Source organism: Canis lupus, chromosome 6, assembly GCF_003254725.2.
Source record: "Canis lupus dingo isolate Sandy chromosome 6, ASM325472v2, whole genome shotgun sequence".
Taxonomy (NCBI): domain Eukaryota; kingdom Metazoa; phylum Chordata; class Mammalia; order Carnivora; family Canidae; genus Canis; species Canis lupus.
The window spans coordinates 63141313-63169242 of record NC_064248.1 but is presented as its reverse complement, the minus strand read 5'-3'; the positions used below and the strand labels follow the sequence as shown (position 1 = coordinate 63169242).

The following is a 27930-nucleotide window of genomic DNA, read 5'->3' as shown; positions in this document are numbered from 1 at the left end:
GGTTGCCCATTATCCTGTAGGAACCTGAACTTATAAGTTAATATTGTAACATTAAAAATTAGAAAAAGAACCATAAAACAAATTAGCAGTAAAGGCTTAATGAAGATAGAAGGAGACACTAAGAAGTTACAGAAATGAAAAACCTAGCAGAATTGAAAACAACTCAAGAGAGGATCTCTGGGTGGCGCAGCAGTTTAGCGCCTGCCTTTGGCTCAGGGCGCGATCCTGGAGACTCAGGACCGAATCCCACGTCGCACTGCGTGGAGCCTGCTTCTCCCTCTGCCTGTCTCTCTCTCTCTCTCTCTCTCTCTCTCTCTGACTATCATGAATAAATAAATAAAATCTTTAAAAAAAAAAAAGAAAAGAAAACAACTCAAGATCTATGAAGTGGTAGTGGGAGAAACATCAACATTGGTAAGGCTTAAGGTAGTTTATCATAAAAGGGTAGTAACACAAAAGTTAGGAAAGATGAAGGCGATACAAACATGAAGACAGAGCAGGTAAAATATATGAGAATAAAATATATGCTAATTTGAAAATGTAATAAATATTCTAATTTTCTAAGCAGATACAAATTATCAAAATTGACCCAAGATAAAAAAAAATCAGTAGTCATCTTAGAAAATTTTAAAAGTTTTAACAAGTAACTAAGATAAATCTTGGAAGGAAATCATGTTTAGGAAGGATTCGTGGATTCTTTTTTTTCTCCTCTCAATTTTAAGTTTGAAGTGCCTATGTATAATGTCCAGGGAATAGTGGAATAGAGAAGCTGGAGCACAGGAGAGAATATAAGGTTATAAATACAGATTTGGGAGTTTGCCACCATATAAGCAAAAAAAAAAAAAAAAAAAGGCACTGATATTGTGATTTATCAAATACTCACAAATAGGTGAAAAGTAATGTGTCATCCTACTAGATCTTACTCATTTTCATATTTGCTTACAGATAGGTAAAAAAGAATGCATCATCCTACCAGATCTTATTGATTTTCCTTCACTTCCTGGTCAACCTGCTCTTTCTCCAGGGATAACTGATATCTCTTCATTACAGATTGAAAGTAAGTATGATGACACTATAAGTACACATGATTCTGTGAGGTAAAGTTAAATATTAATGGGCAGTCATTGTCTAATGTGTACAGAGTTTCAATCTGGGAAAATAAAAAGTTCTAGAGATAGATGGTGGTGATGGTTGCAAAACATTGTAAATGTATATAGTGCCACTGAACTGTACATTTAAAAGTAGTTAAAACTAAATTTTACTATGTATATTTTACCACAAAGATGTTACATTATTTTAAAGTACATGAATTATATGTTAATTACTGCATGTTTAATCATTAATAGTGCTTTTAAAATACATTTTGGGGGGTGCCTGGGTGGCTCAGTCTGGTAAGCATCCAGCTCTTGATTTCGGCTCAGGTCATGATCTCAGGGGTGTGAGATGGAGCCCCACATTGGGCTCTTGCTCAATGCAGAGTCTGCCTGAGATTCTCTCCCTCTCTCCCCCTCATCCTGTTCACACAAGCAAACACACTCTCTCTTGAAAGTAAATAAAAATCTTTGTGTGTGTGTGTGTGTGTGTGTGTGTGTGTGTGTGTGTACACTTTTCATGTAAGGGCAATAACTCTAGGTCCAAGATAAATATACCAAAAGAATTAAACCAAGAAGCATAACTACTTTAACCTTACCTAATTTCTACACATATATATATAAATGTACAAGAGACTACTGTATTCTTTACATATATGAAAATCCCCTTATGTATCCCTGTTAGAAAATGAAATGACTCCTCAGTATTTTCCAAAGTGGCAAATGCTATATTACAGCAAGAAAAACAGACTTGTGGGTAAAATTTACTATTTAAAATGCTTTTAAGTTTACACCCCCAACTATTTTGACTTTTAGACATTGATACATTATTACCTTTTAGGAGAGAAGATTATTGAACAAATGAAACAAGTGAAGGAAGAAAGAAGATACCTGGAAAGAATTAGAGAAGAACAAATTAAAAAAGTTGAAAAGCTATTTGAACAAAGTAAATTGAAGCGATACCATGGTAAAGTTTATTATATCTTTTATCATTAATATGCTTTACAGAAGATTTTTTTTAAGTTCAAACATTTTTTATAACATTCATTCATTTATTCATTTACTAAATAAGTTTTGTCCACTGAATTTAGCCATCATTCTAGGGGCTGAGGAGATAATAATAGGCAGACACAATTTTGTCTCTGCCCTCAAAGAGGTTATATAGTCCAGTGGGGAAATGATAATCAAGAAAATAGTAATGAATACATCCTGATTATCATTATGCTATGATAAAGGAATCACAGAATTGTATACATAGGAGTACAGAGGAATAACACCCAAATCAGATGGAAGAGATCAAGAAAGACTTCCCAGAAAAGTGTTAAGTATGCTAGAATCTGAAGTGTGTCTCCTCATGTCTGTAGACCTTCAGACATGCTTTTCTCTCTGCCATCCACATTTTCTTTTCCATCAGTCTCCCTTTTCCCAGTTCACCTGGCTATTTCCTACTAGTGATTCAATCTCAGCTTAGATAGAACTTAGTATAGAAGCATTCTTTGAATTCTAGTCTTCCCTACATGCTTAATTTTGTCATGTCTGTCTGCTTTGCTAAAGAAGTAAATGAATGAAAGAAATTAGAAAAGTAGGTCATTTTGCAACAGAATGAGACAAGTGTTGTTAGGACTGGTATAAATGGAAAAAAGAGCTAGGATGGAGGAAGTATACAATAATGGCTTAAGAGATGTTAAAGGATTTAAGAAGACTGCATTTTGGGTTGTATTTGAGGATTATATGAATAAAAGGTATATATGGAATTAACTGGTATCAGGATCCTCAATTTACAGCAAAATTGCTTCAGTACTAGAACTGACTGAAGGTTATAGGGAATGTCAGGAGATATTTCTGCAGGTTCTACCTCATAATATTAAATACTATCCTGGAAATGGTGGCAATGACTCAGCTTTGTTGTACTGTTAAAAATTTTATCAGACAAATTCGAATAATAGACTAGAAATCACAGGACCAGGATTCTAATACCTGATTAGTCTTTTACATAAACAAGTTATTTCTCTTCTTTGCGCCTTTTTTCTATTTATAAAATGAGAATGATCATTCACTTTCTATTTCAACGGGAATGTTTTGAGATAAAAGGCATGTATCAGCCATCAAATATTTATCGAGGTTATGTGCCTCAATCCCCTACATTGTTTTAAATGCTGAGGATACAGAAATAAACAAGATAAACATGGTCCTGCTCTTAAGGAGTTTGTTCCTAATGGGAGGAGACAGACAGTAAACAAATGAGATAATATTAGCTACTGATTAGAGCTCAGGAGTCAGTTTAAAAGAACATAGTAAAGGGTGATGGGGCAGGAGAGATGCTTTAGCTAGGGTTTTCAAGGAAGGCATCACTGAGAAGATATCATTAAGATGTGATGAATAAGGAGGCAGGCAGATAAAAAGATAAACAATCCAGACAGAAGGAACACAAGAATGTCAAGGTCTGGAGATGGGAATGAGCTTGGAGTATTAAGGACCTGAAATGAGGCCAGTGGCGTTAGAAAGTAATACAGAGTAATGTAGAGGAAAATGAAATAAAAAGTTCAGGAGGAACAGATAGGCCATTTCAAGGAGTTTAGATTTTATTCTAAGTAAGGTGGGAAGCCATTGGAGGATTTTGAAGCTAGAGGTTCATATGATTTAAAAAATATTTTTAAAAGATCAGAATGACTGCTGTATGTAATAGCCTGTTAGAGGAGCAAGAATGGAAGCAGAGACCAGTTAGAAACATAATGCGCTTTCAAAAGATGATAGTGAGGGCACCTGGATGGCTCATTTGGTTAAGTGTCTGCCTCTCGATTTCAGCTCAGGTCATAATTTAGGGTCATGATCTCAGGGTCCTGAGACCCTGCACTCAGCGAGGACTCTGGTTTAGATTCTCTCTCTCCCTTTCCATGCACAGATGTGCGCCCTCACTCACTCTCTCAAGATAAAATCTTAAAAAACAAAAACAAAAACCATGATGGTGGATTGACTGGGACATAGCATTGAAGAAGTAGAATGTGCCAAGTGCTGGAAGTATTTTGACAGTAGTACCAATAGAACTTACTGAGGGATTGGATATAGGGCATGAGGGAAATAAACTTGAGTTAAAATCCCATATTGTAGAATTTTAATCAAATCACCTGATTGACATAGATTTAAAATTTGATTTTCAGTTCATTGATAATCTTTTAAAAATAAATGCAATGCATATTCTGATACCATAGCATGCAGTTTATGTTCCTGTTAAGTTTGTATTTAGAATCTCATTGGTGTCAAAGTGATTTCCCTAAGTTGGCAGTATTTAATTTTTAATTTTCTCAGCTAAAGGGCTCAGATTTAAGAAATTTTGCCCAACATAAATTTGGGAATATATCTAGTATAATTTTAATAAGTGATGAATCAGAATCAGCTTATTTTATAAAACAAGTCATTTTAGGGGCTGAAAATTTTTTTTGCCTTTCTCTTGTTTTAAGTAATGATGTCAAATCAGATGATGGAAAAAAGTAATCAAAATAAATGTACACATTTTTCTATAGGTAATATTTGTAATTCTGAAAAATCTTGACTAAAGAACTTGGTTTGGTTCCTGTGTTTATCACTATTTTACTATATTTGTAAGCAGATCCTTTTATTTATTTTTTAATTTTTTTAGCAGATCCTTTTATTATCTAATAAACATTTCATCTTTGCTTTAATTTCCTCAACATATGAGGGAGGAAGAGTAGAGGAGTAGAAGGGTTTGAATTAACTCTAGGGTCCTTTCCAGGTTGAAAAGTTTAATCCTTGAGTCAGACTTACACTATATAGTCTTTGCTTTTTTTGTAGCCTGTGATGGTTGGAAGAAAAAATACTTTGAAACAAAGAAAATCACAGCATCATTAGAGGAAGTTTTAAGAAAACTTCAAGAAGATTTGGAACTTTACTATAAAAAATTGCTCATGCAACTTGAAGCCAGGGAGATCAAGATGAGACCAAAGAATTTGGCAAACATTACAGACTCTAAGGTACTTATTACTAATTGTGTTCACATTCTCTTAGAGAAGTTCTACTCAAAACATGGTTTATCATTGTTAGTATTATCATATGTAGGATGTTTTGGACTACAGGTAACAAAAACTTGACTTAACCTGGCTTAAATAAGAAAATTTATGATCTCATGTAGTGGGTGCTGAGAAGATAGAATCAGCAGCTTAATGATGTCTTTAAGGGACTAGGTGCTTCTGATAGTTCTTCCCTATTATTTTTAGTGTTGGCTTCATTATAAGACTGCTTTTCCTCATGGTACCAGTAGGGTTGCCAATGGCTGGTAGGGGTATGCGCCTCCCAAACAAGACTATAAAACTTTAGCCTGGTGGGGGTTCAACCAGGCCTAACCTGGATTGATAATAGTTATCAAGGAGTGCTATGCACCAACTTAGACTACTTGGGATCTACCTCTGGACCTGTGGATAGGGTCACTTTCTTTGATTCTATGGAAAAGAGATGAACACCTGATGAAATAAGGCAGGGGATCAACCGTATGCACTACATTCCTTTTCTTTAGCTGGGGAGTAGTTAATAACACCCACAGAATCTAAAGGTATTGATATTCTAAGGAACTTACTAAATTATATTAAATTTTAATCTTTTTCTTGAGATAAGAAGTTTACTTGTTAAAAAAAAAGATTTATGGGCAGCCCCGGTGGCTCAGCGGTTTAGCGCCGCCTTCGGCCTGGGGCATGATCCTGGAGACATGGGATCGAGTCCCATGTTGGGCTCCCTGCATGGAGCCTGCTTCTCCCTCTGCCTGTGTCTCTCTCTCTCTTTCTCATGAATAAGTACAATTAAAAAAAAAAAAGATTTGTTTATTCATGAGAAACACAGAAAGAGAGAGGCAGGCTCCATGTAGGGAGTCCGATGTGGGACTTGATCCCTGATCCCAGGATCATGCCCTGAGCCAAAGGCAGACAACCACTGAGCCACCCAGGCATCCCAGGAAGTTTACTTTTTCTAATTGAGTGACTCTGCCATGTATAGACAATAAATTCCAGAGGCCATAAAAGTATGATTTAACTTTAGACATGATGAAATTTAAAAAAAAAAAAAGAAGACATGATGAAATCGTAAAAGTTTGCTATTTTATTTTTCCTTAGTCTTATTGAGATATAATTGACATATAACATTTTAGTATAAGGTGTACAACATGATTTGATATATGTGTATATTGTGAAACGATTAGCACAATAAGTAAACATCCAGCATCTCACAAACTATTTTTCTTGTGATAAGAACCTTTAAGGTCTATCCTCTAAGCAACTTTTAAATATATAATACAGTATTGTTAATTATAGTTATCATACTAGACATTACATCCTTAAAACTATTTATCTTCTCACTACAAGTTTGTACCTTTTGACCACCTTCACTTATTTCCCTCTATCCATCCCCCCATCAGTTTGTTCTGTTTCTATGACTAAAAGCTTACCATTCAGATAAAGCTAATGTAAAACTCAAATAGGCTCAAGTAATGGTTTGTCCATTTTAGCTGATAGTTGATTTTTTTTATGTTTTATCAGGTTTCAGTGTACAATTTTTTTCACAAAGGCAGCTTAAAATTTTAAATAGTTTTTGTTGACCATATACTTCATAAACTTTTCTAAATCAAGTATAGTATTCCATTACTAAATATTTTTAAAGTAATACTAATCTGATTCAGCTAATAAAGTGTAATGACAATTTCAAAAGCCTTGCTAGCATCTTAAACCTAGTATATTCCTTTTATAGTAATAGTTCTTGCTTTTGTGGTACTAATTTAATGGCAACCTGTACAGATAACCTACTTATTTTTATAAAACATGAATAGTAGAACAGTAGTAGTAGAACAGAGGAGAATGTGGTCCCTAAGACATAAGAAATCAGCAGGTCAATACTAATTTACTCCAAAGCAATGAGTTTATTTTATTCAATAGGTTATTCTTATGATTTGGGGTGGGATTTTTTTTGGTATTTGTTATCACTTCTTAGTTTGCGAGGCAATTAAAAATAAATGTCGTACTAAATAAGGATTCTTTATGTATTTCACACAGAATTACCTTATAATCCAGATCACTGAAGTGCAGCATGCAATTGACCAACTTAAAAGAAAACTGGATACTGATAAAATGAAACTCATAATAGAAGTTAAGGTAACTTGCATTTCTCCTAATCATATAACATTTATCTTGAAATAAATTATTTTAGTGTTTTAATTTTGGGTATCAATAGTGTAAAGATAGTAAGGATTGTCTTAAAATCATTGCCTTAACAACCCAAGAGCATGAGTGAGAAAAATGCAAGAGTTTAAAAGAAAAATGCAAGAATAAAATCCTGTGAAAATGTGCATGCTATAACAAGGCCACAGTAAAATTTAGTAGAATTTCACTATGGAGTCATCCGTAAATAAGTCTGACAAACCACTGAATACCCTGAGCTCAATTTTTTTTTACCCATTCTGGAGTAATTAGCTCATGCTCTCTGATTATTTTCATGTATGTGGAATCATATGAATTCTCTAAATTGACTTATCAGAAATAGCTTTATGACAGGATACTTGATGAATACTTGACCCATTTCTAGAACCAGCAATGTCCAATTAGAACTTTCTGCAATGATGGAAATGTTCCGTATCTACACTGATACAGCAACCACAAGCCATGTATGGATATTGAACAATTAAGTGTAGCTTATTGTGTGCCTGAGGAACTAAATATTAAATTTTATATGATTTGTTAAATAGCTCCATGTGGCACATAGCTACTGTATTGAATAGTGCAGTTCTATATTTTTTTCCCCTAGCAGCATTCAATTAGGCTTCTCTCAATTTTAGAAGGGTAAGATAAAAGTTCATTTTTGAAAGGTAATTCTTTTTATAGATGAAGAAACAAGCAGTTTCAGATTTACGTACATTGAAAGCTGAACTGGCACAGAAGAAAATTGACACATCCTTACCATCTATCTCAATTAGGTATGTTAATTTAAAACTTATGTGTTAAAAAATTTAACCATTGTTCTTGGTGCAATATTTTATATAAGTTTTTATTTTTTCACTTTTCATGTGGGTTTTACAAAGTGTTCAGGAAAAAAGCAAAACGGTGGCTATTTGGTTATTTTTGAAGCTTTTAAGTCTATTACATATTTTACAGTACTATATAATTTTCACTTTTAAATAGTCTTAGTTTGTTCATTATATTTTAATTAAAAGCAATCTGGAAATACAGGGATATTGAACTTGCATCCAGAGCTATGGTAGAGATTAGTTTCTAAGAATTTATATTTGGAAATTTTAGAAATACGAAGGCAATATTAATATGACATGACAAAAATGTGTACATTTTTATCTCTGCAAGAAACTGATCTATTTATACAGATCATTTTTCTAAATTTTTATAGTTTGACAAAAGATGTTTATCTGTCACAATTTTGGTTTTAAGACTTTCCACATTTCTTCAGTTTGCTGTTTGGCTAGAGCATCTCCAGAATAGTCCAGACAATTTGCGTGCCACATGCCAATGCCTCGTAAGCCATGCTTTTGTATGTATGCTGCCTTTAAAGAAATGCTCTGAGGGTTATCATACCACACTTGATGAAAATAGCCGGAAGAATCCTATAAGAATAAATTAAACTGTTGAGTACAATATTAAATCCAGTAATTCAAAAAGGATACAATGAAATAATAGAAATTTTAGACATAGTGCTTTATGCTTCCATGGTTCTGTATGTGATACTTTCTAGACACGATTGTGGTACTTTTCACAGCAGCAAAGATTACACAAATGAATTTGTTAATATAATCTAAAGTTTTTCTCATGTCCTAAAATTCCTTCCTTGGTCTCATCTGATGCTTATCAACCAAGATGTATATCTGAGTCACTTGTGGGGCTTTTAAAAATATAAATCACAGGACCCACAGGAAACCTACTTAATCAAAATCTTCTAGGGCTAGTACTAGGACATATGTTTGCGTTTTACCATCCCACTAGGTAATTCTGATATGCAGACACAGTTAAGGAGGATCACTGCTCTAGTCCTCTAACACCAGCTTATTATTATTATTTTTTTATATTCCTTACAGTTCCTGGAAATGTGCTTAGTTAGGAGCTCAGCAGATGATTTTGTGTATGATGTATCAACCAATTCAAAAGGTAATGGGTGGGGGAAATATCTCCTTTTCTAGGTCTTACAGAATTAAGAACCAAAAACTGGAAAATAGTCTTATGCTCACCTTTCAGCCTGTAAAATCCTCCCCAGCATCAACTGCCTCTATCTAATACTACCAGTCTCTCTTAGAAGATTGGATGAAAGAAACAGAAGTAGGCAAAAACGGTTAAGGAAAAAAAAAAAATAGAATGACCTGTGATTTCAAATCATTTACTGATTTTTTTTTTATATATATCTGGGAAACTTCCAAAGGCAATTCTCAGTGGATGCCAGTAATATTTTTATTTATGGTAGCACCATATGTGCTAGAGTAGTCTCCTAAGAGGACTACTTTAAAGGACATTTGTCTCTTGGTAAATGAATAAACTGTGGCATATTTAAGTGTAGTAGATTCATTTACTACAAGCATATCTCATATTCTTAAAATTTTTTTTAATTTTTATTTATTTATGATAGTCACATCACAGAGAGAGAGAGAGAGAGAGAGGCAGAGGGAGAAGCAGGCTCCATGCACCGGGAGCCCGACGTGGGACTCAATCCCGGGTCTCCAGGATCACGCCCTGGGCCAAAGGCAGGCGCTAAACCGCTGCGCCACCCAGGGATCCCTCTTAAAATTTTTTAATTGTGATTCACCATTGAAAAGCAACTTGTAAAATTTATTTTTGTAGATTTAGAGGCAAACCCAAAGTCATATATCTCTGAATGTTGCCATTATTATAGCAAGCACTTTGAGCCTTTTGATACATTTACTCAGTTTTTCACCCTAACAGTAAGATTAATTTATGCATGATTAAGGCGTATAGAATACTAAGTATGAGGCTGCTATCACTGAAAGAGAATAAGAAACCAGAATGATTCTCTTCATTAACAAAAAATTTGATTTTGGTTGCTATGGAATTTTACAATAAATGAAAAAGAAACAAGATAATCTATAGTAACAAAACTGTTATCTAAAGTGCCATTAAATGAATGACCTTTAAAGGCTTATCAAAATGTTTCCTGAATTCTAAAACTTTAAAGAATGTGTAAGGAAAAAAAGTCAGGGACTACAAAAAAACAGTACATCAGAGTGTAAACTATCACACTGTTCAGCAAAGACAAGAGTATAAATTACCTTAATAAATATGTTAATTATATGCCTAAGAGGTATGTAGTTTTCAAATTTTAGAAAAGGCTTTTTATGTAATTGATAATGTTTAAAGTTATGAATCAACTTCCATCATATCATTTTAGGGCTCTTTTACAGTGACAAAATCCAAAGTAAATTCAAAGATGCTTTGTAATTAGATTTTTGAAGTGTGGTAAAGTTTTTATTATGCTAAGGGTAAATTATGAAAAAATGTAACTTTTCTTTGCCTCATTGGTTAAGCAATTCCTATTTATCAAACACTACCTGACAGAATTGCTCTGGACATTTATTTCTTCAAGTTTCTGTAATATAATTTGTCTAATATCACAGTTTATACCATTTTCCACTAATGCATTTTTTATTCTCAGCCTCATGCCTCCCTATAAAACAGCCTATAAATCAGAATTTTTAGGCTACTTTGAAATGGAGACTTGCAGAGCTAATAACCTATTTTGGCCCAAAGCCATAGTTAGCATACATAATCGTTAACTATTAAGGATATCTTGTTTGATACGCAGGTTTTTAGAACACCATCTAAAATGACAAGTGGCCCATGCAAAGCAGTTCTGTTATTACCATAACTTGAACTGCTAACCAGCAAAGTACATGATTAGACAAGTTTACTCATGTAAACACTGGTCTATATATTGTACCCTAAAAGAAAACAAAGTCTTAACAAATATGTTATTATGAAAACATGCAATTATGAAAATAGAATAAATGTTTATAATTTGTGAAAAGTCTTACTTTATAGTTATAGTAAGAAGCTTGCTGATCTTTATCCCAGTGGCTTCCAGAAATAGAACTATTTACTTGCTTCATAATTATTTTATAGGGCACCTGATGTCCTGAAGCAATACCACAAGAAGCCCTCCAGGAAGGGACTTTTGGGATGGTACAAACACGATCCTAGAAATACAAAAATGTTCATATTATAGATTTGTCAGTTAAGCAAATCTTAGGAACCAAATCAGGGAAACTATTTTTTAGAAATAAAATATTATATATTTCCTTTTAATGATGAAATTTAACTTTTATTCTGTAAAGTCAGTTTATTTATAACATTCATGGGATTAATTAAAAATAAAACTGTACTTTTTAGTCTCAAACATATATATGAAACAAAACAAGCTCTAAAGAATAGAAAGAGGAAAAAGTTATATAAAAATAATCTGTACTTACCTCCATTAAGTTTAGACAGGTATAATCATAACCATACCAGGGAATACCCATTACAAGTTTCTTAGGGTTAATACCTATCTTGATGTAGTCATCATATCCTAATCAAATTGGGACAGAAAAAAAAAAAACATTTCTCTTTATAGTCTACTAATGGGTTTATACAAGCTATGCAACCATTCAGAATCCAAGTTTGAAAAAACAGGTACATTTGTGCAAAATACTAATGCAGTGTTTCCCTAACATAACCATAACCAAGATATATGATATTTTAGATTCTGAAGTTTCAGAAAAGTTCTTAAGTTTTCTGGCAGAGATGGTCTCAGAATTTCTTATAATTCTAAAACATGGAACATGTGTGCTTTCTAGAGGTATGAATTGGAGAAGAAATGTTCCCCTTTTACTCTAGTCAATCTGTAGTTATAGCAAAGAGGAAAATGAACAAATTCCTGGTCATTCCCTTTTGTGCCCCATGCAAAATATGTTTTCCCACCAAGAGATGTTTCAAGATTATCTAGAATGTTTCAGAGCCTTTAAAGTTATTGTGTACTGTTAAGTATCCAAGAAAGGAGTGAAATACACCTTTTTTCCAACATTGATAAAGGAGGTAATTGTGTTCTATGAAATAGTTTGGGAACACTAAATTAAATACTTTGTAATTGTAACAATTTTTATTTTTAAATAGCATATGCATATGATCAGACTGTTAATTTGGACATGATGAGGCTAGGTTTTAAGATTTAATTTAGAGATAAAAAGGTTTTTTATTTATTAATCAAAACTTGAATCAGGGTCAGTTATCCAGAAAATTTCACCTGGAGTCCAAAAGACAGCAAGCAGTCTTTTATTCAGTTGGCTGATGGAATACAGACCAAACTTAGGATAATGCAAAGCCTACTTCATGTGAATGACAGAAGTACTCTTAATTCTAATAATGATATAGTTTTTAATATAGCATAGGCACTAATAATAAATGTCAAGTATGACAGTTCTCCATCAATCATGCATGGTAGGTACTCACATTATAACTATCTTTGCTATCAAAATATTTAATATTGGTTATTTCTGCAAAAATATCCCCTTCATATAATTGAAAAAAAGAGCGTTAGAACACTTACTTAAATCCCAACCAAATAATACCATAATACCAGTGCAATGAGAACTTAATACTCATCATCTGATCTATAATAGAGGATTATATATTTTTAGAAAAATTAAGTGATGGGATCCCTGGGTGGCGCAGCGATTTGGCGCCTGCCTTTGGCCCAGGGTGCAATCCTGGAGACCCAGGATTGAATCCCACGTCGGGCTCCCAGTGCATGGAGCCTGCTTCTCCCTCTGCCTATGTCTCTGCCTCTCTCTCTCTCTCTCTCTCTCTCTGTGACTATCATAAATAAATAAAAATTAAAAAAAAATTAAGTGAAAACTTTAAGATGTTGTGTAAACTTAAATTCTCCAGGTGATATTTATGTTTCAAGGAAGCTTTATAAATGGAAAAGGTGTATAAATTATTTAGAAAAACTAAAATAATCTTAATGTTTAAGTGATCATTTGTGGATTCTTACCAGTTAATGTCTCCTTATAGGGAGCATTGGCTGCTGCAATACATTCTGACAAGGCCAGACTTCGTTCATCATAAGACATCACAAAGAGAAAGTCACAAGCATCTGCAATTCCAGTGTAATTATAGCACCGGTTTTTGCTCTTTGGAGACCAAGATACATCAAAGGTTACCTGTGGAAAACCATGCCATTTTATGTAATATCAAATATGCTTATTATATCAGTTGTTTTTTTTTTTATTTTGTTCTTACCTCACACTACCAAAGGAAAAAAAGACCTGTTTACATATATGAAAATGGGGTCTGACACTTATAGAAGTAGGACAGTTCTAAGATATTTTTGCTCACATGGACTGACCTACACATAAATTTGGACAGATACAATGACTAGGAGCAGGGCACTGTGTAGTTTTAAACTTAAATATTTTCAGAGGCTAGACTGGTAACCGAACTGATTGAAAGAAATAGGTGTAATGACAATAGGGTGTGGGAGGGCTTTTAAGCAACAAGAGAGTAAAAGCATGCTAAGAGAATTCAAATACAGAAGTTTTTAAAAAATATTGTGCAGGTTAGATAGGTGATCTCTTGGTACAAGTTGACTGTTCTGTGTTGGGAATTTAACCCCCTGATATATAATTACATTACACGATAGGTTTAATCCTACATTACAGTTAAAGAATAGTGGTTTATGGCTAAAAGGATAAGCTGATCAACTCAAAATGTTTATCACTTAGATGGTCTTATTTTATGAGAATACTCAAATTTGGTGAGCCAGTCTTTAACAAAGATGAGACTCTTTAAAATATTTATTACCTTAGCTGAATATTAATTAGCCTTATTTTACATATGTGCAAATGTTCTAAAGCTTCATTAAAGATTTTTGCTCTTAGTAAACACATTAATTATTACAAAAATTGAAATCAGTTAAGATTTTTACACTTTGGCCAATGTATTCTATTATAACTCTTTTTAGTACTTTGTCAGAATTCTATAATTCTCTAAGTATTAGCACTAAAGGCAGCTCAGCTTTACAAGTACAAGTTTTCCTAAATAGCACTATAGTGAAATAGGTTATAAAGTGAATTTTTTTATACATCCAGTCCCATTTTATAAAATGGGAGCTGTATTCTAGTAACGGAGAAACTAAATGATCACCTCTAAACAGGTAAATTTCAAATCCACTGTATAAATCCTTACCCTCTCCTGAACATGAAGAGTATTTTTACCTAGATTTTCTGTCATAGTTAACCTCCTATTTTGGAGAAAGCAGCTATTAGTATATTCGACAAATCAGAATGATTTTGGTTCTACTCTTGGGTCTATTATAAGTAGGTCTATGTCACTAAAAACATCTGAATCTGTTTCCTACCTGTAAAAAATGATGGTGTAGAAAGAACTCTTAATTCTGTGACCATAATTCTGTAATCTTAGTCATCTTTTCCCCAAAACTCATTTCTCTTTCCAGACTCTATTCAGTCATTTTTTTCATGGTGGCCTATTTAAGAACTTTTGGGTCATTATTTGACTTCTCTCACACCCCATAACTAATCTCACATTTTCCTTTGGGTGGCTTCTCACAGCTGTTGTGCCTCTTTCTTTCTATTAATATTTATTAAACACTTCCTGGGTGTTAAGGTTATGCCGTCATCCTGATCCATACTATAAATCTCAATTTATTAGACTTGGATTAGTCCTTATTGGTCTCCATCTCTCCTCTAGACTATTCTACATCCTAGTATAAAATAATCTCCCCCAAACACTTTCTAGGATGTAAACCCATTACACATTTTATGTCCTCAGTGAATCAAATTTCAGAATAAAATGCATGTACTTCACTCTGACATTCTGGAACTTCCATATTCTTACCTGTCTTGGCAACTGTACCTCCTGCTAGTTTTGATACTGATTTTGACAGATACTCCTACTGCAAAGTCCTTGCTCAGTCTCTTCCTCTTTGCCCTTCGCTATAGTGTGATCAGGGTTAGCAAAGACATTGTTTCCCTACATACTAATTCTAACCTATTAGTAACAACAATCTAGAGACTGAAGGAAAAGTTTTCTGGGAATAAAATTTGTCAGGAGTATGGTGACCTGCATACCAGGTATTTGCTATTCTTGATCTAAATTGTATTCATCTGAGGAGGGAGGGGCCAAGACAATGATGTAGGAAAACCCAAAAATCACCTGTTCCAGACACACCAAATCTACCCTTCTTTATAGACAATTTCTCCTGAAGAACTGAGGACTGACTGAACAGCTTTTGCATAACAGAAAAACACACCATGTAGAGAACAGCAAGAGAGATATAGATACAGTAACAAAGGAAATCCCCAACCACTGATGCTAACTGCAGTGAGGAAGGATATATATTGGGAGACCATATGCAGATTTTTCTGCTTTGGGGCACAGGAGAGGTAAAGTAACTGTTCAAAAGACCAACTAGAATATAGAAGATCCAGTCCTAGAACTCTGTCAAACAGTGGGAGTGCTATTGGAACTCTGATCAGGACTGATGAGCACCATGGTTTACATTCCCTCTACTTTCATAGCATGAACAGAAACAGCATTGCGGTGGGTGCCCACCTCAGTAAGCCGTAGGCTTCTAGCCCACACCAGCTCTACCCATATGACCAGTGAGATTGAGTACAGTGCACACAGGACACCCTAGTCAATACTTAGGTGCAAAACACCCTAGCACACTCCAGGCCTATACTGCTTTGGCTCCAGGTTATTGCCAGGGCACCCCCTGCACAAACACCTTAAGACACTGCTCCCCCCACCCCCACCTTCTACCTACTTAAGCATCAACTGTCCTGCTAAGGCATCCTCTGTGCAAAGAGCCCTAGCACTGTGCCAGCCTGCAGGGCAGCCCACACCAGCCATAGTTCCAGCCAGGCAGCCAGCCAGCCAAAATCACCAGCTGCATACAGTCTACACAGGGGATGATCATACACAAGATCATGCCTTCAAGTTTGGAAGCAGCTGTTTCACCTAATTAATAGAAACAAACACAGAAAGTCAAACAAGATGACAGGAATATGCTTCAAATAAAAACTGAGAAAAAGAACTAAATGAAATGAATGTAAGCAATCTACCTGATTGCTGAGTTCAAAGTAATGATAATAAAAGAAGAGTTGATAAACTTAGAACATCAAGAAAAGATAAAAACAATTTTAAATCAGAATTGAATATGGTAAAGGAGATGGAAAATACACTAGAGGAAATCAAGAGTGGATTAGAGGATGCAGAAAAATGGACCAGCAATCTAGAAGACAGGATAATGGAAAGCTCTCAACCTGAACAGCAAAAGGAGACCAAAAAATGAGGATAGGTTAAGGGATATCTTGGACATCAAGTGAATAAGCATCCACATTCTAGGGGTCTCAGGAGGAGAGAGTGAGGAGGATAGAAAACTTATTTGAAGAAACAATAGCTGAAAATGTCCCTAACCTGGGAAGGAAGTGGATACCTAGGTTCAAGAATCACAGAGCATTCTGAGTAAGATGAGGCCAAGAGGAACACAAGACAATAATAATTAAAATGTCAAAGATTAAAGATGGAATTTTAAAAGCAGTACAAGGAGTTAGTTACATCCAAGGGTTAAAGCTATTAGCTTATTTTTCAGCAGAAACTTTGTAGGCCAGAAGAGACTGGCATGATATATTGAAAGCATGGAAAGGAAAAAACCTCCATGATACTCTACCTAGCAAAGCTGTCATTCAGAATTAAAGGAGAGGGAGAGTTGCCAAACAAAATTTATTGGAAATTTAACTGGAAAAGAAAAAGCCAATATTAGAAGAAAATTGTAAAAAAAAATTTCATCAGTAAAAGAAAACAGTAAAGGTAGTAGAGCAATCATTTATAAAGCTATTATGAAGGTTAAAAGACCAAAGTAGTAAAATCTATTGTATCTAAAAAAGTAGTTAATGGGACTCACAAAATAAGATATAAATTATGACAACATATACATAAAACAAGGGGGGGAGGAAAAAAAGTTCACATAAAATGTGTTTGAACATAACTGACCATCAACTTAATATAGACTAATATATACTTAAAATGTAAATGAATCTCTTAGTAACCACAAACCAAAAACCTATAATAGATACACAAAAAAATGAAGAAAGCAAAACATACCACTAAAAAAGTCCTCTATCACAGAGAGCAAGAGAAGAAAGGGAGAGACAAAAACTACCAAAAAAAAAAAAAAAAAAAAATCAGAACACAAAATGACAGTAAGTACATACCTATCAGTAATTACTTTAGGGGCACCTTGGTGGTATAGTTAGTTAAGCTTCCAACTCTTGGTTTCACAGTTCTGAGATAGAGCCCCATGTCAGGTTCTATGCTCAGCATGGAATCTCTCTCTCTCTCTCTCTCTCTCTCTCTCCTTCCCCCTTCCCCCCACCTGTGTGCACAGGCCCTGTCTCTAATAAATAAATTTTAAAAAATAATTAAATGCAAATGTTCTAAATATTGCAATCAAAGACCTAGACAGAATGCTTAAAAAAAACCAAGACCCTAGGGACGCCTGGGTGGCTCAGTGGTTTAGCACCTGCCTTCAGCCCAGGGCATGATGCTGGAGTCCCAAAATCAAGTCCCACATCGGGCTCCCTGTGTGGAGCCTGCTTCTCCCTCTGCCCATGTCTCTGCTTCTATGTCTCATAAATAAATAAATAAAATCTTAAAAAAATAAAAATAAAAACCAAGATCTGTCAATATGTTCCTGCAAGAAATTCATTCTGGACCTAAAGACATACAAACTAAAAGTAACAGACTAAAATAGCCCATGCAAATGGAAAGTGTAGGAAAATGGGGTAGAAATATTTATATCAGACATAATAGACTTTAAAGGAAGTCTGTAATAAGGGACAAAGGTGAACCTACATAATGATAAGATCAACCAGAGGATGTAACAGTTGTAAATATCTATTATGCACCCAACATTAGAGCACCTAACTACAAAAAGCAAATATTAACAAACCTAAAGGAAAAAATGGACAGCAATAATGATAGAGGACTTTAAACCCACATACCAAATGTTGGCAAATCAAACTTCAATAAAAACAAATTAAAAAAAATAAACCCCATTATACATCAATGGATAGATCATCCAGACATAAAATCAACAAGGAAACTGGCTTTCAATGACACATCAGACTAGAAGGACTTAATAGATATATCGAGAACATTCCATCCAAAACAGCAGAGTACACATTCCTTTCAAATGCACATGGAATGTTCTCCAGGATAGATCACATATTAGGCCACAAAACAAGTCTTAATAAATTCAGAAAAACCTGAAATCTTATTAAGCGTATTTTCCAACTACAAGGGAACGAAACTAGAAATCAATTACCAGGAAAAAAAAAAACATGGAGGTCAAACAACATGCCACTAAACAACAAATGGGTCAAAAAAGAAAGAGGAAATAGATAATACATGGAGACAAATATGAAAACACAAAGGTTCAAAATCTATGGGACATAGCAAAAGCCATAGTAGGAGGGAAGTTTATAGCAATACAGGACTACCTCAAGAAACAAGACAGATTGCAAATAGACACTCCAACCTTATACCTAAAAGGAACTAGGGAGAAAAGCTCAAAGTTAGAAGAAAAAAATTAACAAAGATCATATTAATACGGGGTGCTTGGGTGGTTTGGTTGGGCATCTGCCTTCAGCTCAGGTCATGATCCTGGTGTCCTGGGATTGAACCCCTCATTGGGCTTCCCTGCTCTGCAGGGAATCTGCTTCTCCCTCTGCCCCTAACCCCTGCTCATGTCTTGTGCTCTCCCTCTCTCTCTCTCTCTCTCAAATAAATAAAAAAATATTTTTTAAAAAAGGTCAGATTAATAAGGAAGTAAATGAAATAATTTTTTTAAAGGCAGAGCAGTGAAGCACACAAATATTTCTTTGAAAAGATAAAGTTAATAAAACTTTAGCCAAACTCATCAAAGCAGAGGACTCAAATCAGAAATACAAGAACCAACAAACACAAATATTATAATAAACTATTACCAAAAAAGTCTATGCAAATTGGACAACCTAAAAGAAATGCATAAATTCCTAGAAATCTAGAACTTCCCAAAATTAAATCAGGAGGAAATAAAAAAATCTGAACAGACCAATTATAGCAACAATATTGAATTTATAATCCAAAATTGCCCAAAAAATAAAAATCCAGAACCAGATGTATTCACAGGTGAATTCTACCAAACACTGAAAAAAGAATCAATACCTAATTCTTCTCAAGCTCTTCCAAAAAAAGAACAGGGAGACTCCATGTTCATTATATGAGATCCTGACACCAAAATAAGATAAAGACAATACAAAAAAGAGAAACGATAGGCCAACTAAATATTAGCAAACAAATATTCAATATATTGTTGCAAATTTAATAATATATTTAAAAAATCATCTACCAAGAGCAAGTGGGATTTATTCCAGGGATGCAAGGATGGTTCAATATCCACATATTAACATATGCCAGAGTAACAAAATTAAAGATAAAAATCGTATGATCATAATAATAGATGCAGAAAATGCATTTGATAAAATTCAACATCCACTCATGACAAAAACTCTCAAAGTAGGTTTAGAGGTAACATACCTCAACACTATAAAGGCCATATGTGATAAAACCCACAGGTAAGATAATACTCAATGGTGAAAAACAGAGCTTTTCCTCTAAGTTCAGAAACAAGGACATCCACATTACTTTTATTCAATATAGTATTAGAAGTCCTAGCTGTAGCAATCAAACAAGAAATAAAAGGCATCCAACATTGTTCTAGATATACTTCCACAGGCAAGGGAAACAAAAGCAAAATAAACTGTTGGGACTACAACAAAATGAAAAGCCTTTGCATAGTGAAGGAAGCCATTAACTAAATGAAAAACCTACTGAATGGGAGATCTTTGCAAATGATTTATACAATAAGGGGTTAATATCCAAGATATATAAAAAAATGTACACAACACTCAAAACACAAATAGTCCAATTGCAAATGGGCAGAGGGGTCCCTGGGTGGTGCAGCGGTTTGGCGCCTGCCTTTGGCCCAGGGCGCGATCCTGGAGACCCGGGATTAAATCCCATGTCGGGCTCCCAGTGCATGGAGCCTGCTTCTCCCTCAGCCTGTGTGTCTGCCTCTCTTTCTCTCTCTCTGTGACTATCATAAATAAAAATTAAAAGAAAAAAAAAAAAAGAAAATGGGCAGAGGACCCGAATAGATATTTTTGCAAAGACATACAAATGGCTAACAGACACATGAAAAGATGCTCAACATTACTAATCATCAGGGAAATGCAAATCAAAACCACAAAGTCATATCACCTATCAGAATGACCCTGTCAAAAAGACAAGAATAAATATTGACAAGGATGTGGAGAACGTTTGTGCATTGTTGGTGAGAATGTCAATTGGTGCAGTCACTGGAAAACAGTATGGAGTTTACTCAAAAAAAATTAAAAATAGAAATTCCATATGATCCAGTAATTCACTACTCAGTATTTACCCAAAGAAAATGAAAACACTCATTCAAAAAGATACACATCCCTATGTTTATTGCAGAATTATTTACAAGAGTCAAGATATGTAGGCAATCCAAGTATCCATCGATACTATCCATCGTCCAAGTATCCAGACGAAAGGATAAAGGTGATGTGAGTTTGTGTCTGTCTCCCATTTTCTCCCCCTTCTTTCCTCATCCCCCCTTCTCTCTCTCTCTCTCTCTCTCTCTCTATATATATATATATATATACACACACACACACACACACACACACACACACGATATATGCGATGGAATATTTTTCAGCCATAAAGGGGAATGAAATCTTGCCCTTTATCATGGATAGGCCTAGAAGGTATGCTAAGTGAAATAAGTCAAAGACAAATACCATGTGATTCAGTCATATGTGGAATTTATTTTTTTTTTAAGGATTTATTTATTTGTGATAGAGAGAGAGGCAGAGACACAGGAGGAGGGAGAAGCAGGCTTCATGCCAGGAGCCCGACGTGGGACCCGATCCCGGGACTCCAGGATCGCGCCCCAGGCCAAAGGCAGGCGCCAAACTGCTGAGCCACCCAGGGATCCCCATATGTGGAGTTTAAGAAACAAAACAGGTGAACAAAAGAACAAACAAAAAACAGACTTCTAAACACAGAGAACAAACTTGTAGTTGCCAAAGGGGAGGTGGGTGGGAGGATGGGATAAATAAATAGGTAATATAAATTGTACTCAGATGAAAAGCCAAATTCTGCACTGACAAAATTCCCTTACCTACATAAAGCCACAGTGCTATCAATCCTTATATCATAAATTTTTCCAATGAATCTCAAATTCATATTGACCAATTGTAGCAAAATCACCTACTGTAGTTGGTAAAAATACAGTTCCTAGGCTCTATCCCAGACTTACTGAATCAATCTCTCAAGATATTTTAACAGGTGATTCTCAGCATAAACCAGTGGCTCTAAACCTATTTATATGAAATAGAATATATATTTTATATGTATATATTTGCTACTTAGATTTTTAAATTTTTGAAAGGCAGGTATCATTTATTCACTAAATAGACAGTTTTTAACATTGAGTTAGAAAGGAGCTCTCATTATTTAGTCTTGTATGGTAGGTATATGTCATTTTATTGTGCTTCACAGATACTGCCTTTTTTTTTTTTTTTTTTTTTTTACAGATTTAAAGTTTATGGCAACCCTAAATCAAAAAAGTCTGTCAGCACCATTTTTTCCACAGCATTTGCTCACTTCATGTCTTTTTGTCACATTTTGGTAATTCTCACAATATAGCAAACTTTTTATTTATTCTGCTGATTTGTGATCAGTGATTTTTAATGTTGTTATTGTAATAGTTTTAGGGTGCCACAAACCATGCCCATGTAAGATGGGAAGCCATCCATAAATGTATGTTCTGACTCTCCATCCACTGGCTGTTGTTTCCCTGTCTCTCTTCTTGTGCCTCCCTACTCCCTGAGACATACAACATTAAAATTAGGCCAAATTAATAACACTACAATGGCCCTTAAGTGTTTAAGTGAAAGGGAAAGTCACACTTCTCACACTTTGAATCAAAAGCTAGAAATGATTAAGCTTAGTGAGGAAGGCATGTCAAAAGCTGAGATAGGCCAGAAGCTAGGCTTCTTGTCCTAAACAGTTAGCCAAGTTATGAAAACAAAAAGTTCTTGAAGGAAATTAAAAGCACTACTCTAGTGAATATATCAATCATAAGGAAGCAAAACAGCCATAGTGGAAAAAGTTGTATTGGTCTGGATGGAAGATCGAACCAGCCACAATATTCCCTTATGCCATAGCCTAATCCAGAGAGCAAGGTCTTAACTCTCTTCAATTCTGTGAAGGCAGGGAAAGGTGAGGAAGCTGCAAAAGTTTGGAGGAGCAGAGGTTGGTTCATGAAGCTTAAGGGAAGAAGCTTTCTCCATAACAGCAAAGTGCAAGGTGAAGCAGCAAGTGCTGATAGAAGATCTAGCTAAGATAATAATGAAGATGGCTATACTAAACCACAGATTTTCAAGATTGGCAAAACAGCCTTCTGTTGGAAGAAGATGCCGTCTAGGACTTCCATTAGCTAGAAAGAAGTCAATGCCTGATTTCAAGGCTTCATAGGACAGGCTGAGTCTCTTACAAGGGGTTAAAGTAGCCGGTGACTTTAAGTTGAAGCCAATTTTCATTGGCCATTCTGAAAATCCTAGGGCCCTTAAGGATTATGCTAAATCTACTCTGCCTGTGCTCTATAAATGGAACAACAAAATCTGGATGAGGGCATATCTGTTTTCAGAACATGGTTACTGAATGTTTTAAGCCCACTTTTGAGAACTGCTGAAGAAAGTTTCCTTTCAAAATTCGACTCTTCATTGACAATGTACTTGGTCATGGAAAAGCTCTGATGCAGATGGACAATGAGATGAATGTTGTTTTGTCATGTCGGCTAACACAACATCCACTCTGAAGCCCATGGATCAAAAAATCATTCCAAATTTCAAATATTATTTAAGAAACATATTTAGTAGGACTATAGTAACCGTAGACAGTGACTCTGCTGAAGGATCTGGGCAAAGTCCATTGAAAACCTGGAAAGGATTCACCATTCTAGATGCCATTAGGAACATTTGTGATTCACGGAAGGGAAAAATCAAAGTCTCTAATGTAAGAAGGGTTTGGACCAGGTGGGTTGATACCCACCCTCATGGAGGACATTGAGGGGTTTAAGATTTTCATGAAGTAACTAGATATGGTAGATCTAGCCAGAAAACTAGAATTAGAAGTGGAGCCTGAAGATGTGACTGAATGGCTGCAACCTTATGGTAAAATTTTCACAGATTAAAAAAAAAATTCCTTATGTTAAGATTTTATTTCTTTATTTGAGAGAGAGAGCAAGAGAGAGAGAGAACACAAGCATGGAGAGTGGCATAGGGAGAAGCAGGCTCCATCCCAGGACCCTGGTAGTATGACCTGAGCCAAAGGCAGGTGCTTAACCAGCTGAGCCACCCATGCACCCTGAGGAATTGCTTCTTATGGATGAGCAAATAAATCGGTTTCTTGAAATGAATCTACTGGTGAAGATGCTGTGAAGATTGTTGAAATGACAACACAAGGTTTATAAATTTAGTCAATAAAGCAACAGGATTTGAGAGAATTGACTCCAATTTTGGAAGAAGTTCTACTGTGGGTAAAATGCTATTAAACAGAATTGAATGCTATAGATAAATTGTTTGTGAAATGAAGAGCCCATCAGTGCAACAAACATCATTGTTGTTTTAAGAACTTGCCACAGCCTCCCCAAACTTCAGCAGCCACTATCCTGATCAGTCATACCATCAAGGTCAGGGCAAGACACTTCCCCAGAAAAAAGACTACAACTTGCTGAAAAGCTCAGATGATGGCTAGCATTTTTAGCAATAAAGTACTTTCAATTAAGGCATTTATGTTATTTTCCAAATGCACACTCAGACTATAGTACAGTGTAAACATAACTTTATATGCACTGGAAAGCCAAAAAAATTCATTTGACTTGCTTTATTGCAGTGTATATGTGTGTTTAAAGACTTGGTTACCTTGGGGTGCCTGGGTTACTCAGTCTGTTAAATGTCTGGCTCTTAATCATGACCTCTTAATCAGGTCAGGATCTCAGGGTTGTGAGATCGAGCCCTGGTGCCAGGCTCTGTGCTGAGAGCACAGAGCCTACTTAGGATTCTCTCTTTCCCTCTCCCTCTGCCCCTCCCCTGCCTGCTCGCACCTGCGTGCTCTCGCTCTCTCCCAAAAGAAAAAAAACAAGGCTCTTGGTTATCTTGATATGTGGCAAGGTTTGAGATCACTGATCCAGGGCCACATTAGCTTTTGTTATCCGTATATTGCTTAGCAGGGTGCCTTCTGTTGTGATCTGCTGTAATCATGCCCACTATGGCAGTGGGAAAGCCTTTTGCCATAATTGTCAAATTCTATGGAGTTTAGTCCTTTGAGACTTCTTGGACATAAGGTGCTTTGCAAGTGATTCAGAGCCTATGAAGCATGTGAAACGCTTCCCCAGAACTACCTCTACTCTTAGACAAGAGCTATTTCTGTCCTGCAACAGGTAAAAGCAGGGCCTGGATATGCTTTGCTGATTCTTACTGATCCAATTGCCTATTTAATTTCTCTAATCCTGCTGCAAGATAAGTAGGCCAAGCAGTCTCAATGTTGTATCTTCATATGAACAGAAAATAGACTTAACACCTTAAAATTCTGTAAAACTTTTCTAATGAGAACTTGAAAAAGTTCTGGAAAATATTCTTAGGATATATATGATGAAATTCTTTCCTAGTAAATAAAACAGATTCTGTTAGTCACACCTTCATGAATACATTTTGATAGGGAAAATAAGGAGTTTCAAAAAAATAACAAATGGACTTTTACCTGTGATCCCTCAATTTCACGATGGAAAGAGTCTGCGGTTTCTTTAACTAAAGTGGTTAATGCATAATATTCAGTTGATAAACAATTAACGTCTTGCTCTATGTCTATATTAATTCCATCCATATATTGTATTTTGGCCAACTTAACTTTCTGAGCTATCCACGATGCTCTGAAAGTAGGATCAGTGATATCCTTTATAGGTGCATCTCCTATGAAAGAAATACACATTTTTGTGCATGTATGCTTTTTTGCAGTTTTATGACATTTATTTTACAAAACCTTTAAAACCTCTCATTATTTTGGAATATTAAGCCCCCAATTTAAATTTTCCAAATACAGAAACAATATACCAAAATAATAGAAAGTCATTACTCATCTTCAAACTAACCATTATGAATAATTAGTAAAGTCATTCTCAAATTAGAAGTAGAAATTGAAGACTATGACTAACTAGAAGTCATCATGCTAATTAGGATTCGCATTTTGCTCAAATCATAGTGGTTTATTTAATTCTTTAAAAATAACTTCCCTGTAAAGTGAATTAAATAGTATCTAAGATTAGTTTTAGGAGGATAAAATACTATACCAGATGAACGTGAAAAGGGAATTTTTTGGAAAGTCAGGATGGCAAACGATGCAAAGTAAATTTACCAATTGGCTGGACATATCTGGTAAAAACTGTAACTCACCTTTAAGCACTACTCTGGCTCCATGTGAATGAGCATAACACATAAGTTCTGGGTCATATTTCCCAAAAATTACCACAGTTGTAATCTGTGACCAATCATAGAACTTCCAAGTTTTATTTCCAACATGAAACACAAATACCTGCCAAAACAACAAAGAAAAGCATCATCACTTAAACCAAGAATACAATGCTGACCACCCAAAATAACATTAAACACTGATCGTGTACCAGGCATTAAGAGTACAACAGTGAACAAGAGATAGCTGCCCTAATATAACTGGTGGCAGGAGAAATTAGCCAGGCCTCGAAAGTATGGCTAGGCAGAAATAGTGGAAAGAGCTAAGGCCTAAAGACAGAGAAAGAGTGGTGATTTTGCAACTAAGTATTGCATATAGCTGACACCTAGAATTTGGAAGGAGATAGCAATAAGGAACCAAAGAGGGATGCTTGGGTGGCTCAGTGGTTGAGCATCTGCCTTCGGCTCAGGGCTTGATCCTGGGATCCGGGATGAGTCCCGTATTGAGCTCCCTATTGGGAGCCTGCTTCTCCCTCTGTCTATGTCTCTGTGCCTGTCTCTCTCTCTCTCTCTCTCTCTCTCTCTCTCTCTCTGTCTTTCATGAATAAATAAATAAATCTTTAAAAAGAAAAAAAAGAACCAAAGAGTGGTAGGCAGAATTATGTCATAAAAGACTTTGTAAATGTTCTTGAGAAATTAGTACATTATCCTGGGGGAAAGGGTCTTAAAAGGAGAATGTAAAATGGAGAATGTAAAAGGAGAATGTATACTTTATAGGTATGCATTTATATATGCATTTTAGAAAAATCCCTTCAGCTGAAGTGGGAAGAGAGACTAAAGCTGGGAGCAGAATAACTAGGAAAGTGTTGGAAGAATCCAGGCAAAAGATGACAACAACCTCAAATTAGCCTTGTAGAAAAGCAGAGATAAATAAGATAAATGAACAGATCTGGGAGATCCTAAGGGCAAAATTAACAGGACTTTGTGACTGATTAAATGAGTAAAGTAAGAGAAAGGGAGGTTGATTAATACTCAAGCTTCTGGCTGCTGCAGATGGAGCCACTGCATCTATACAAATGTACCAGATGCTGTATTTACTATGAATGTTTTTTGGTGAAACAGACTTCTTAGACTAGTTCTAAGGTGGTGGATGTTATGTTTTACTACTATCCCCCCCCCCCTCAAATAATTCTAGAAGCCCAGAAGTCTCACTGATCATTTTATTCCAAATAAGGTGTTAATTTGTTGATATAGCAAATATTTATGAAATTCCAATAAGGTATAGGGAAGGTATATTACTAGACATTAGTGACAGAAGTTAAAGAGACCAGGTCCATTAGCTTTTGAAATACAATAGTGTTAAGGGCTGCACAGGAATGCAGATGGCCATGACAGTAAATAAAGAGGGCCTGCTACCCTGGTAGAGCAGGAAAACTTCTGGGAATTCCACACTTTGGGGGAAAACAAATCTAGGTAATGACCTACACACGATGGAGGGTTATGAACAAAAAGAGCATTCTCAGCAGAGAAAACAAAAAAGGGTGAATGTCTCAATACCTCGGAAGAATTCTGAATTGCTGGAACTAAAAGTATTAATGTGGCTGGAGCATAGAAATCCTGAGAGTACTTGAAATCAGATAAAACTAGTAAGGTAGGTAGTGACAAGATCAAGTAGGGCTTTGTAGATCACTGAGGATTTTGTATTTTATCCTAAGATGAATGGGAAAACATTAGAGTGTTTTAAGCAAGGGAGGGACTTAAGGTTTGCATCAACAAATGAGAAGGAGGGGGAGAGATTAATAATCAGTGGGCCACCATAAAGAGAATGGTTGGGTGAGGGGTGAGGGAGAACTAGGTATAATAATTAAACCAGACTTCTTAATTTTCTCAATTTCTTTAAATTTTTATTTTTTTACTTTTCAGAATTAACTATATATAACCCATTTTTCTCGTAGGCAATTGTCCACTAAAATAAAAATTACAAAATGTGAAATTGGAATGGCCCATTGTTTTTGGAGATTTTAGACTCATTTCCATCACAAACCTTATCCCCTATTTTAATTCTGATAATTAAGATTGAATTTATTTAAAAAAAATACTGAGAGCTTATAGTATAATAAAAATTCTAAACATATAACTGGATGAATCAACTGAAAATATAAGGGGAAAAAATAATGT

At 35.3% G+C, this 27930-nt stretch overlaps 2 protein-coding genes across 7 annotated transcripts in view; one reads left to right on the top strand and one right to left on the bottom strand.

Moving 5' to 3' along the window:
* SPATA1 (spermatogenesis associated 1) overlaps positions 1–13341 on the top strand; it is a 52529-nt gene extending 39188 nt beyond the window's left edge. For 4 of the 6 annotated variants that reach the window (XR_007411549.1, XR_007411551.1, XR_007411552.1 and 1 more), the window contains 7 exons: positions 946–1057; positions 1933–2058; positions 4902–5080; positions 7142–7240; positions 7967–8058; positions 9166–9235; positions 13145–13341. Coding sequence is in view for 1 of the 6 variants with exons in the window: in XM_049111751.1 (XP_048967708.1) it covers positions 946–1057; positions 1933–2058; positions 4902–5080; positions 7142–7240; positions 9166–9235; positions 13145–13173 (615 nt within the window). In the remaining 5 variants the exon portion in view is untranslated. Of the gene's footprint in view, positions 1–945; positions 1058–1932; positions 2059–4901; positions 5081–7141; positions 7241–7966; positions 8059–9165; positions 9236–9707; positions 11134–13144 lie in introns of those variants that run through there. The other 2 variants (XR_007411550.1, XM_049111751.1) reach the window with 2 other exon arrangements.
* Positions 6172–27930, bottom strand: part of CTBS (chitobiase) — a 36144-nt gene continuing 14385 nt past the window's right edge. Inside the window, exons 2-7 of the mRNA XM_025417831.3 lie at positions 25738–25876; positions 25049–25257; positions 13125–13293; positions 11563–11660; positions 11128–11289; positions 6172–8697 (exon numbers count right to left, since the gene is read on the bottom strand). Of these exons, the coding sequence (XP_025273616.1) occupies positions 8506–8697; positions 11128–11289; positions 11563–11660; positions 13125–13293; positions 25049–25257; positions 25738–25876 (969 nt within the window). The 3' untranslated portion in view covers positions 6172–8505. The remainder of the gene's footprint in view (positions 8698–11127; positions 11290–11562; positions 11661–13124; positions 13294–25048; positions 25258–25737; positions 25877–27930) is intronic.